The sequence below is a fragment of the Laccaria bicolor genome, genomic scaffold (genome assembly GCF_000143565.1).
Source record: "Laccaria bicolor S238N-H82 LACBIscaffold_74 genomic scaffold, whole genome shotgun sequence".
Classification (NCBI taxonomy): domain Eukaryota; kingdom Fungi; phylum Basidiomycota; class Agaricomycetes; order Agaricales; family Hydnangiaceae; genus Laccaria; species Laccaria bicolor.
Genome location: NW_001889945.1, coordinates 5,514 through 18,610, shown reverse-complemented (window position 1 = coordinate 18,610; position 13,097 = coordinate 5,514). Strand labels below are relative to the sequence as shown.

Genomic DNA, 13,097 nt, shown 5'->3' with positions numbered 1-13,097 from the left:
AGTGCGCCACACTCACCTGCTACATAGTAATTGGTTGGTTGATCTCTTCAAGTCTGCACAACATGGGATGCCACGCGGTATTGCGATACCATTGGCGCCGCCCTAACCGGACAAAATCATAAAACAGAAGAGAAAATCTTGAATAGGTACCCACCCATCTATTCACCTATTGTCCATAAAAGTGCGCCTTTTGTGGTAATGGATATGCACAACAATGGGCTGGTTTGGTATTTGCCTGACATCCTTTCAGAAGCACACCAGGTATGTGAGCATGGCTGGTGGGTGTACAGTCTCAAACCCTGTTCAGATGCAGATCTGGAAGTCCCTCAAAATTCTTGAATCAGCTTTGAGGATAGACGACAAGGCTAATACTAACTGGAGGAATCATAAAATGCACTACCGGCCTGCAGAGCACTGTCAACAACTCAAGCCCGGGACTGTGAGTTTATCGCCAGCATGGTTTCAGCAAGGGCACGAGGTGTGAAATCTCTGGATCCATAAACAAAGTCTGAAGGATCTGCATGCAGTCTTCTCAGTTCAAGCTTGAAGTCAGCGCGCAAATGAAGCATGGCACCGCTGGGGCGCAGTGGAGCCTGGAAATGCAGGAGTCATCTGCTTTGATTGGCACCATCCTGAGTATCATACATCCACAACTTTATGAGCAGGGAATGGAGGCACTCTGCCACCTCAAGACAGAAAATGGGTTTGTGGATGATGAGGAAGAATTGTACACAGCGCTGAAGCATTGGACTCCCCCTTTCAGCGCCTTGTCAGTGATTAGCAACCGGTCAACGCTGGTACACCATGACACCAAAGGGTGCAATGAGTGGATTGATGTCCTAGTGCCTTTGGGAGAGAAAGACTCAACTGGAATCATGGATTTCCCAGGTTTAGGCATATCCGTCAAGTACAACCCATCGACAATAGTTGGGGTTGCTGGCAAAGTGATCTCACATGGGGCAGTGTTTGAAGGGGGGGAGAGGGGGTGTATTTCATACTACATGCACAACAAAGTTCATGAGAGGTTAGGAGTTCCAGCAGGCACATGGATGAACACCAGTATATATGATTGCTAATGCCATTACGCCGTGACTGCTGTTGTGGCCAGTGCACCTGCGCCGCCTGGTAAGTTTTCATCTGAATGGAGCTAGTGTCTTTTGGTCAGAATGGCGCTGGCGGCTCTTGGTCAAAATGGCGCAGGTGGCTCTTGGTCAACATGGCGTGAGTGGCTCTTGGTCAACATGGTGCTGGTGCGTCTTAGTCACAAGGTCCGCATGTGTGGGCCCTCAAAAGTCAATGGTCTTTGCTCCACGCCCAGAAGAGATATATCCATGTCCTGTCGCTCAAGTAAAAATTGCCATGGCTCAAGAGTCACCCTCATCAAGATCCATCAGCCCAGATCCATCTTCATCTCCCTCACTACCACCTGGCTGCGCCTCTCTGAAGCCAGGCCAACCATAATGACTTGCAGAGTCACCAGTGCTGGAGTCTCCTGATGCTGCCCAACTCAAGCCCATGGAGGACACAGGAGAAGGTTGGTATTCTGGTTGCTCTTCATCTTCAGGTTGCTCTTCAAAGTAAGGGGCGATGGCGCCCGTGCAGAGCACCCCAGCATCCTGCCAAGGACCTGGGGGTATGGGACCGACGGGCTGCAAGCGAATCTCCCGTTGATGTAGGTGGTCCATCAAAATCTCAATGGCCTCTATGTTGTTTTGGAGCTGGTCTTGTTCCATGTGACCATGAAAAAAGAGGTGTTGGACCCACATCTGTCCGCCATGAACCTTTGCTGCTGCTGTGGCCGCATGCACTGGCAGAACTGGAATGCCAGCCTCATCGTCCTCAACTTCCATGTTGGGTTCACAGTATGGCTAAACAGTAGAAGGTATCAATAAAATTGATGGACGACAGATCAAGTGTGTAATTACCTGTCCCATGGCTTCGATCCACTTACAAAAAGCTCTTTCCTCCTCATCCGAATGCACCTTCGATACCTTTTTCTCATTCTCACCGCTGGTGCCCACAGAATTCCACCAGTCGGCCTCATAGCTCGCCAGAATGGGTGCCTGGTCTTTGGGCCCGTATTGTGCTCTCAATACCACGGGGCTGAGTGGTTTTATAATCCATCTTGCAGGATTTGTTGCATTCAATAAAGCAGGTGCCCATGGCAGTAGGTCAAGTACTCCACCCAAGCAGTACGCTTTCCCAACTTCCATGCAAAGACGGTTCTATAGATAGATTAAGATAGATCAAGATAGATGAACAGTGAACATGAGAAGGACGAACAGTTTCATGCAGGATCCTTAATTTCCACCACTCTTGCCTCTCCTTGTCATCAATCCAGTTCACTTTGTCATCGGAGTATGCACTCCATGCTGCCTTGCATCGGGAGAAGAAGTGGTAGACGCGCCATTCCATTGCAGTGTCCATGATTCAAGTTGAGATTGGCCAGACAAAAATGAACAAGCTGGTCATGTGGTTTGGGCATGTGATGGCCCACAGCTCTGCATTGCTCCCCCGCAATATGTTGCACTGCAGTCTGTCACACCCACAGAGTAGGTTGCGCCTGCGCAGTATGTTGCGCCAGTAGTGTTCGCAAGTTCAGTTCAGTCCGGTTTTTTGCCCCCAAAACGCGCAACCGCGGACCGCAACCGGTCTAGGACTGACCCAGATATTGAGGGAACCGAACCGAACCACCTAGGACCGGTCTATTTCGGTCTATGGAGCCGGTTCAGACCGATCCAGACCGGTTTTTTTGCGTATAATTTATTATACCAATATAAACCATTTGTATCTTGACTATTATTACTCTGAAAAATAAACGGGTTATATGAAATAGTAAAGCATGTAAATACCCATTATTCTACCAATTTTGAAGAGATTTAATGAAGATTTGACATAGCTATGACTGAAACCGAATTACATCTTGTAGAGACTCGGGTAAAATATGGATTTGGTTATATCTTTTTCAATTCTTAACCGTTTTTGATGAAACAAAAACCCAATAAAAGGTAATAAACGTGGTTACAAGGGTATGTAACGCACGTGACCGTTTAACCGGTTGCAACCGATCAAAACCGGTCTTTGAACGGTTTTAATATATTTTCGAAATGAGGCAACCGGCAACCGGACCAACCCCAAATTGGGGCAACTGCAACCGAAAAAAAGACCGGACCATGGTCCGGTTCAGTTCGGTCCACCGGTTTTTTGCGGTCCTATGGACTGAACCTTTAAACACTATGCGCCAGTGTTTCGGTCACACAGTTCATTGCGCCCACATGGTGCATTGTGCCCACACAGTATGTTGCACCTGGTTGCTTTTGTATGAATTACATGACAAGCGGCTTATAATAATGGTTGGACAATTATGTTGCGCCGCAGTCCATCGCGCCCACAGAGTACGTCGCACCCGCACAGTATGTTGCACCGGTGTTTCAGTCACACAGTTCACTGCGCCCACACAGCACATTTTGCCCATGCAGTACGTTGCACCTGGTTGCTTTTGTATGAATTACATGACAAGCGGCTTATAATAATGGTTGGACAATTGAAACCTGTTATCCACATCGATGGCAAGCATATTCCACAGATCCTTCTGATGTTCAGCATAGCAAACATGCCCAGGCTTTGCTTGGTCTGCTGCCATTTTTTGCCATGCACTCCACTTGTTCACCTGGTACAAGAAGTATCTTGTCACCCATTCCATCTCATGTGACAACAGGTTGAATTCTTCTCTTCATCTGTGAAACCTGGCCCTGGCCCGAAGCCAATTGATGCGATGAACTAGAAAGGTAATCAATAATATACTACTGAGGAGGGTATAGGGATGCTTTACACTCTACCATCCGTTCGTTGTCTTGCATATCGCCTGCCAAGTTGGAACTCCAAAACCAGGCAGGCTTGGCCCTACTTTGCCCTCGCGCATTCGGGTCTGCTACTGCAGTATTTGCCTTCATTTCCTCCTTCAAGAGTGGTTTATATTGGCACCCTATCATCTTTTCTGGGTCACCCAATCAAAGCTTTCTTCCATATTCAAAAGACAGATTCGCCAGTGATACTCGGATGCCTTGAAGAGCATCGTTTGCTTGCCCTTGGTGCAACTGATATTCTTTGGACAAAAGATGTTGTAATCCATGGGCCTGAAGGTGTTCTTCTCCCATGGCTGACAGCAAGGCTAGTTTCATATGTTCAACAGCTTCAGCCGCAGCAAGCGCTGCTGCCTGGGCTTGTGCAACCTTTGTGGCGGCGACTGCCATCATATCAGGCTCGGTGCCACTGAGATTTGACTCCACCAGATCATCCTCCATCTGCAGAACATCGTCGATATCAAACTCTTCCTGAAGCAACATCTGATTTTCATTTAATGCCAGGTTCCATGCTAAAAAGGTCATTCCCATCTTGTTGAAAGCATCGATTCTCACTCTTAACCTTTCCCTCCTCTTCACAATGTCAACTTTCTGCAGGATAGTTGGTTTTTTACCAGTATGCCAAATGAGAAACCTTAGTTCAATCCTGTTTTAATGTAAGCCAATCCTCGTACCATACATTGGCTCTGTCAGGGTCTTACTGTCTCTCCTCAATTTTGAGTCCTGTTGCAATCCAAGATGTTTGACCTGTATTGCCCATTGAAAGGCACTCCTGTTCCATCAGCTTTAATTGGACTTGAGTGGTGGTGAGGGGAGCTGTAGCATTGGTCAGTCTGGGTAAAATGGCATGAGCGCCAGGGGTGCTGGCACGGCGCCCATGAGCGCCAGGAATCCTGGAACAGCGCCCTGAATTTGAGGGCCACACTCTTCCTGGGACAGCACCTTCAATTTGGGCGCCACACTCTTGGCAGACCAGAGCCAGTTCCACCAAAGTTGCATAGTAAGAGCTTACCTGGACAATTGGGTGGATTTCTTGGTGCCATAATATCCATCGCCTTCAAATTCCCTTGCGCCCGATCACTCTCAGCGGCACGAATCTCTGCCTGCCATGTGTGGTTGTGTTGTCCTGCCGAACTATTTAGTTGGTCAAAGTAGTCTTTGCTGTCCACCAGGCCAATGACAGCCTTCCTGTACTTGGCAATGACTGAGGAGACAATGTTGACCATTTTATTCCAGTTTCTGTCATTCATATGGTCGTCCAAGACCTTGGCCCGATGGGCGAGGGTGGCTGTGTGGGTGCTCCTCAAGATATCATTGAGCTGCACCCAAAGGCTTTCCAATATTTCCCCATCTACCATTCCAGCTCCAGGAATAAATGACGTCGCCAACCGGAAGAGGCACTCATCCTGATGACCATGGACATGAAATAAACCAATGCCCATGATCAAATTAGCCTTCTCAGAGATGGAAAGATTTGGATTGTTAGCAATCCTGTCCCAGAGATTAACATGATACTGACACATCACATCATATATGATCATGATATCATCCAAACCATTCAGTCCCATGTTCTTTATCGCCTCACAAAGAGCATAGTTGATGTTCAGCTGGCGCTCGCCCTTCTGAAAGTCAACAACGCTGCCTGGAATGAAGGCGCCTGATCAGGGGCAGGGAAATGCTGCAATGCCAGTTGCATCACAGCCTGCATGATTCTGACTTGCATTGTTGATGGCCTGGTGGTTGCTGCATGTTGATTTGACCTACAACCATATGAGTCAGGTTTTGAGAGGGCAGTGGGCGAAGTGGGATTCTGTGCCCCAAAGCATCAAACGCTACATGGCGCAACAACCTCTAGCGGCAGGACGGATGCACCACATATGGGAAGGCAGTCCAACTCACCTGGCAAGTAACAGTGGGCTGCACCAGGTACTTCTTGTAAGCCTCCTTCTCTGTCGTCATTCCTTCCCCGCTGGTCAGCCATACATCATCCATGGCATTTTGTTGCTTCAGGTGATCAGCTGAGAAGTTACCATCAACACAAAGAAATTGTGTGAAGACCTCGCTGCCAATGGGAATGAGTATGTGAACAAAGGGCAGTTCATGCTTACGGATGTGGGTCCTCTTTCCAGTTCATTGGCAAGTTAACACCTGGCTGGGCACAAGATGCACAACCATATGCCATTTCTCCAGCCTTTGGCATTCTAGGCTCGTGTCCAAAACCAAAGCATTTTTTAAGTTCCAAATTGCGCCATTGCCGACTAACTCTTCTGAATTTGTGATACCTGTCCTATGGTAATGGGTGAGACAGCATTCAAGTATATCAACCAAAGCAATGTGTACCAGAACCGACTTCGGGAAGGCTGGAGAAGTCAGGCGCCGCAGCTTGAGATAGTATTGATATGCGGAAGTTTTGCAGGTAAGATTGGACAACCGAAAATCATCCAGTACCTTGAAAGTGAACACTGTTTTAACATTTTGAAAGCTCGTTGGAAATAACTGTGAAGTCAACAGCTGCTCATCGGTGGGCGCAGCTCCTGGACAAGTGCATAAATGCAAAGGAAGATGGTGAATTCTGTTTGTTTCAATGACAAGCACAAAGGGGTTGCCCAGAGAATCCTCTGTATCAGGTTGAGGAGCTGTACCGAAACCCTTTGTTCTTTTGTAGTGTTCCTGGGTATTGTTGTCAGCTTCTTCGGTTGCGCCATTGTCCCCATCCTGATCAGATGGTTCAGTCTTGATGTCTTCGCCATCATCGCCGACATCTGCATCAGCCTCCATGGACTCATCTTCCCCGAGAAGGTCATCAGACACTGCTTGAACTCAAATATCAAGATCAATTGGGATGTGTGCAGGCACCGCCCATGTTTGGCCAACAGGGCTGGTTGGCACTGCTGGTCCTGCAACTTCTGCAGCCTCAAAACTTGCATCCTGCCTGTCATTTTCTTGTTCCTTGAACTCCGCAAAGTTGGGACAAGGTGATCCATTATGGCCCAAATTCAACACCAAGCCTGTCTCCCAGAGACCAGCAGTATGGAAATAGTGGCCTTTCCAGTATTGGACCTGATGGGTATGAAGCCTCCTGTGAGTCTGGCAGCAACAGGTGCAACAATATACAGGCTGCAAGGCGCAATCCAGGCATCGGAACTTGGATGCCATTTTGCCACAATCCACACAAACCATCCCAGGAGGCGGGGCCTCTGTGTCAAGAGTTACCTCAAGATGCTTGTCCCTGCGGGCAACCTATTCTCTCAGATAATTGTTCTGGCTCTGGGATCACCAATAAGCAGAAGTTGGAAAGAACAGAGAGATCCACCCACCTTGCCTGATGTTCTCTGGTGGAAAGGGACAGCAGACTCATCAATGACGATTGCGTCTACATCGTGATCGAATTGGGCTTGCTGGCTAGGCTAAGCTGGCACTGATGGTGCATGCAACAGCGAATCAGGAGTAAAGTATTTGATCTTCTGGACGTATCCCCTGGTTGTCTTCTTGTATTTCCCTGTATAGAATACAGGTCCAGGAGGCCATTTGGATTGGTATCTATGCATGGTGACTAGTGGATGTGTTTATGAGTGAAAGTAATGGTCGAAGCAAGGACAGTGAGGCAATTGCCATGCGCTGAATGTGGCACAGGCACCATCAACATGCACTCTGCACCCAAGACGGCACATCAACAATGCAGGGCAACTGTCAAACGATAATTGGGCACAATCACATAAAAGGTATGGTGCAGATAAAAACACATGATCATTCGTATGTTGTGCAGACAAATGATGTCCAGGCGCTACCACAAATTTAAAAGCTGACTTTGTTCGTCCATACACCTACTTGTGTTACAACCTGACTCAATATCTGCACTGTGTTGTTGGCATCGGCACCCAGCTGTGTGCCTGTGGCCACTTGTCTTACAACCTGACATGAATGGTGAAACAAATTATGGCACCTGTCAGATTGGATCAAAGAAAACTTGAATCAAACAGTTTTGGAGGTTCTTATCTGCAGAGGTGCAGCACCGTTGGTTCGGCATCAAAGGCCATCCATAGAAGATTGGGTTGTGGAAAGCAAGAGGGCATGTTCTAAATCCCCCATCTGCTCAGCAACTCAACCCAATGTGGCATAGCATAGCATTAGTGAGGAAGGACTAGCCAGATGACGAAATTATCACACCGGTCTCAAGCGATGTTTGCTTGTTCACAATATACAACAAGAAAACTTCACCTTGAGATAGAAGCAAAGCCAGCAATTGGGTTGCGTCACCAAGCATTTTCGTAGAAGGAGAGTGGATATTCTAAATCCCCCAATGCAGCACAGGGACTAGCAGAGGATGAAAATATCACAGCTGTCAAAAGCATGCTTGGTTATTTGCAGTGTAAGGAGAGAAAACTACACCTTGGGTTAAATTTCCTTGAGACGAGCAATGCCAGCAATTGGGGCACAGCCATACTCATGGTCACAAAAAGTAACAGGGCATGTGAGTTGGTGTGTCATGAAGTTGATGGTGGTTGAAAATATTTGAGTCTATATACCCACCCCATCTTCGTTTTTATCCACTACATGAAGGAGAATAAGACTTCTCGCACTCAATATGACACTCCTACCAAAAACTGATTCATCGGCGCTGTCGAAGCTGGGAAATCTGTTCATGAAGCAGGCAGTATGTTTGGAATCACAAAGTCCTCAGCAGACCGCATCTGGAAGAGATATGAAACCAGTGGAAACTCACAGAAATTGCGATGCTCAGGTCGTCCAAAGGAGGTTTCCGATCGAACCAAACGGCTTGTGGTCTGAACTGCAGTAACCAACCATAGAAAGCCCTTCCGCAAGATAGCAAATGCGACATCACCCAAAATCAGCGAGAGTACAGTCCAAAACATCTTAGCTGAGGAAGGATACCACAGACGAGTTGCACGAAAGGTCCCATACCTTACAAAGAGGCACAAGGTTGATTGTGTGCGGTGGGCGCGAATGTACAAGGGGTTTACAGAGATTGACTGGGCGAAAGTCATTTGGTCTGATGAGTGCTATATTTATATTGGAGACAACCATGGCAAAATCTACGTAACACGACACGCTGACGAGGTACTGAATGAAGATTGCCTTGTCCCGACATTCAAGCAGTCCTCCATGTGTGTTATGGTCTAGGCCTGTATCATGAAGGGGAGAAAGGCAGGGCATTCAGTAGCTGCGCTATGGAACCATAAAAGTACAACATGGACAATTGTCCTATGGGTCATAGGGCTACCCAAATGGGCCCAATGCTCTGGACGTCACTATGGGGCCATGGGTGGGCCCAGTTCCTTAAGAATACCTAAGGGTGAATGTTGGGCCCAAATGTCAGGCCAAACCAAATCCTGCCAAATAGGCATTTGGCCCAGTTATGGTCCTTTAAGTGGGTTAACTTAGCCTAAGGATAGTTGTTGGGCCCAATATTGAGAGTCCCAATGGCTGTATGATGGGCCCAAAGTGTTGGGAAGCTGAAGAATTTTACCCGGTTTTTTTGCACCAGACTCCCAGTATTTTAGCGAAACTTGCAGTGATTCGGAACTTGCGGCAGGTCGGAACTTTCAGGGGTTGAGCGGAACTTTTGGGTTGAGCGGAACTTTTGGGTTGAGTGGAACTTTCAGTTTACAGAACATCTGAAAAGGACTCTGGATGTCTGCATAAATGTTCTAAAAAAAATGCGAAATGCCTGGAACATTAATTGGGGACATTGGATGTCCACATAAATGTTCTGGGAAAATGCGAAATGCCTGGTACATTAATTGGAATACACACTGGACATCCAAAAAAACACCCTGGATGTCTGCATAAATGTCCCGAATAAATACACAGGACATCCAAAACGCACCCTGTATGTCCCGGAATATTAATTGGAATATATGCGGGACATCCAGAAAGCGAACGAACATTGATTCAGGACATCCGAAAAGCACCCTGAATGTCCACATAAATGTTCCGGAAAAATGCGAAATGCCCAGGACATTAATTAGAATACACGGGACATCCAAAAAACAACCTGGATGCCCGCATAAATGTTCCGAAAAAAATGCGAAATGCCTGGAACATTAATTGGAATATATGCGGGACATCCAGAAAGTGCACAAACATTGATTCAGGACATCCAAAAAGCACCCTGAATGTCCACATAAATGTTCCGGAAAAATGCGAAATGCCCGGAACATTAATTAGAATACACATGGGACATCCAGAAAACATCCTGGATGCCCACATAAATGTTCCGAAAAAAATGCGAAATGCCTGGAACATTAATTGGAATATATGCGGGACATCCAGAAAGTGCACAAACATTGATTCAGGACATCCGAAAAGCACCCTGAATGTCCACATAAATGTTCCGGAAAAATGCGAAATGCCCGGAACATTAATTAGAATACACATGGGACATCCAGAAAACATCCTGGATGCCCACATAAATGTTCCGAAAAAAATGCGAAATGCCCGGAACATTATTTGGAATATATGCAGGACATCCAGAAAGTGCACAAACATTGATTCAGGACATCCGAAAAGCACCCTGAATGTCCACATAAATGTTCCGGAAAAATGCGAAATGCCCGGAACATTAATTAGAATACACATGGGACATCCAGAAAACATCCTGGATGCCCACATAAATGTTCCGAAAAAAATGCGAAATGCCCGGAACATTATTTGGAATATATGCAGGACATCCAGAAAGCGCACGAATATTAATTCAGGACATCTGAAAGGCACCCTGAATGTCCACATAAATGTTCCGGAAAAATGCGAAATGCCAAATGGGACATCTGAGAAACATCCTGGATGTCTGCATAAATGTCCCGAAAAAAATGCGAAATGCCCGGAATGTTTATTGGAATATATGCGGGACATCCAGAAAGTGCACAAACATTGATTCAGGACATCTGAAAAGCACCCTGGATGTCCATATATATGTTCTGGAACACTGCGAAATGCCTGGAACACTAATTAGAATACACCCAGGACATCCGAAAAACATCCTGGATGTCTGCATAAATGTTCCGAAAAAAATGCGAAATGCCCGGAATGTTAATTGGAATATATGCGGGACATCCAGAAAGCACATGGTCATTGATTCAGGACATCTGAAAAGCACCCTGGATGTCCATATGAATGTTCCGGAAAAATGCAAAATTCCTGGAACATTAATTAGAATGCATATGGGACATCTGAAAAACATCCTGGATGTCTGGATAAATGTCGCGAAAAAAATGCGAAATGCCCGGAACATTAATTGGACTATACACAGGACATCCAAAAAGCACCTTGGATGTTCCAGAACATGAATTGGAATATATATGGGACATCTGTTAATTGGAATATACACGAGACATGCAAAAAGCACACGAACATTGATTCAGGACATCCAAATGGCACCCTGGATGTCCATGTAAATGTTCCGAAAAAATGCGAAATGCATGGAACACTAATTGGGACATCTGCAAAGCATTCTGCATGTCCACAATTGTCTGAAGTTCCATTGTATAAACTGAATGCCATTGAATGACCTCATCTACAAGTGAACATCACCAAGTTCCGCAAAGTCAGAGAACATCAGCATTTTCTGCAAAGTGCATAAGGACCTATATGCTTAATATCTTGATTATCTCAGTGATTTTATACATTGCTTTTGGGTACTAGAAATTGGGGGAATAGCTCATGCACATCCTAGGAAAAGCTCATAGGCACTTTATGTTTCTTGACACAGGAAGGTTTTCTGTCCTAGAATATCATACCCTTCATTTCAAGACCCTCACATTGTCTCAGGAGATTTAACTAGAAACCAGCGTCCTATATGGACACCAGGTGTGCTTTTCTGACATCTTGTGGATATTAAATGTTATTCCCCAGACATTTTGCATTTTTTTTGGGACATCCAGAGTTGTTTTTGAGGTCCAGTGTATTTAAACTATTGCCCAGGAGATTTTGCATTCTCCCAGGACATTTATATCAATACCAGGGTTGCTTTATTAATGTCATATGGATGTTAAAACTAGTGCTCCATAGATTTCACATTTCTGGGACATTTATATGGACACCAGTGTTGCTTTTTTGACATCTTGTGGGTAAGAAAAGTCATGCCCCAGACATTTCGCATTGTTCCGGGACATCCAGGGGTGTTATTTGGATGTCCTGTGGGCATTCAAATCAATGCTTCGGACATTTCACATTTACTTCGGACATTTACATGGCTACCATGGTTGTTTTTCTGATGTCCCATTATGCGAGGGCTTTTTGGATGTCCTTTGTATATTGAAACTAATGCTCCGGACATTTCGCATTTTTTTCGGGACATTTATACCACTACCAGGGTTGTTCTTCTGATTTTCTGTAGATAATCAAGTTATCGGTCCGGACATTTCGCATTTTTTCGGGACACTTATACTGCTACCAGGGTTGTTCTTCTGGTGTTCCGTAGATAATCAAGTTATTGGTCTGGACATTTTGCATTTTCCCAAAACATTGATGCGAGTGCTTTTTGGATGTCCTCTGTATATTGAAACTAATGCTCCGGACATTTCGCATTTTTTTCAGGACACTTATACCACCACCAGGATTGTTCTTCTGATGTTACATAGATAATCAGGTTATTGGTCCGGACATTTTGCATTTTCCCAAAACATTTATGCGAGTGCTTTTTGGATGTCCTCTGTATATTGAAACTAATGCTCCGGACATTTCGCATTTTTTCGGGACACTTATACCGCTACCAGGGTTGTTCTTCTGGTGTTCCGTAGATAATCAAGTTATTGGTCTGGTCATTTCGCATTTCCCCAAAACATTTATACCAGTGCTTTCTGGATGTCCTTTGTATATTGAAACTAATGCTCCGGACATTTCACATTTTTTTCGGGACACTTATACCACCACCAGGCTTGTTTTTCTGGTGTTCCGTAGATAATCAGGTTATTGGTCCGGACATTTTGCATTTTCCCAAAACATTGATGCGAGTGCTTTTTGGATGTCCTCAGTATATTGAAACTAATGCTCCAGACATTTCGATTTTTTTCGGGACACTTATACCAGCACCAGGATTGTTCTTCTGATGTTCCATCGATAATCAGGTTATTGGTCCGGACATTTTGCATTTTCCCAAAACATTGATGCGAGTGCTTTTTGGATGTCCTCTGTATATTGAAACGAATGCTCCGGACATTTCGCATTTTTTTTGGGACACTTATACCACCACCAGGATTGTTCTTCTGATGTTCG

At 45.5% G+C, this 13,097-nt stretch overlaps 6 protein-coding genes across 6 annotated transcripts; 1 reads left to right on the top strand and 5 right to left on the bottom strand.

Moving 5' to 3' along the window:
- Window positions 1–521: 521 nt before the first annotated feature.
- On the top strand, window positions 522–1,076 carry LACBIDRAFT_316488 (uncharacterized protein; the record flags this gene model as incomplete). The annotated part of the gene is made up of 1 exon (XM_001889872.1): window positions 522–1,076. One exon carries the CDS (start codon window positions 522–524, stop codon window positions 1,074–1,076), a length of 555 nt encoding a protein of 184 aa, XP_001889907.1.
- Window positions 1,077–1,364: 288 nt separating this feature from the next.
- On the bottom strand, window positions 1,365–2,427 carry LACBIDRAFT_316487 (uncharacterized protein; the record flags this gene model as incomplete). Its single annotated transcript, XM_001889857.1, has 3 exons — window positions 1,365–1,868; window positions 1,926–2,225; window positions 2,284–2,427. 3 exons carry the CDS (start codon window positions 2,425–2,427, stop codon window positions 1,365–1,367), a joined length of 948 nt encoding a protein of 315 aa, XP_001889892.1.
- A 1,081-nt stretch (window positions 2,428–3,508) lies between these two features.
- LACBIDRAFT_316486 (uncharacterized protein) lies at window positions 3,509–3,703 on the bottom strand (the record flags this gene model as incomplete). The annotated part of the gene is made up of 1 exon (XM_001889856.1): window positions 3,509–3,703. One exon carries the CDS (start codon window positions 3,701–3,703, stop codon window positions 3,509–3,511), a length of 195 nt encoding a protein of 64 aa, XP_001889891.1.
- A 30-nt stretch (window positions 3,704–3,733) lies between these two features.
- LACBIDRAFT_316485 (uncharacterized protein) lies at window positions 3,734–3,992 on the bottom strand (the record flags this gene model as incomplete). Its single annotated transcript, XM_001889855.1, has 2 exons — window positions 3,734–3,780; window positions 3,833–3,992. The coding sequence occupies 2 exons, from the start codon at window positions 3,990–3,992 to the stop codon at window positions 3,734–3,736; spliced, it is 207 nt and encodes a 68-aa protein (XP_001889890.1).
- Window positions 3,993–4,560: 568 nt separating this feature from the next.
- Window positions 4,561–6,641, bottom strand: LACBIDRAFT_316484 (uncharacterized protein; the record flags this gene model as incomplete). Its single annotated transcript, XM_001889854.1, has 6 exons — window positions 4,561–4,826; window positions 4,876–5,505; window positions 5,551–5,623; window positions 5,763–5,925; window positions 5,972–6,150; window positions 6,204–6,641. 6 exons carry the CDS (start codon window positions 6,639–6,641, stop codon window positions 4,561–4,563), a joined length of 1,749 nt encoding a protein of 582 aa, XP_001889889.1.
- A 42-nt stretch (window positions 6,642–6,683) lies between these two features.
- Window positions 6,684–7,043, bottom strand: LACBIDRAFT_316483 (uncharacterized protein; the record flags this gene model as incomplete). Its single annotated transcript, XM_001889853.1, has 1 exon — window positions 6,684–7,043. The coding sequence occupies one exon, from the start codon at window positions 7,041–7,043 to the stop codon at window positions 6,684–6,686; it is 360 nt and encodes a 119-aa protein (XP_001889888.1).
- Window positions 7,044–13,097: the final 6,054 nt, after the last annotated feature.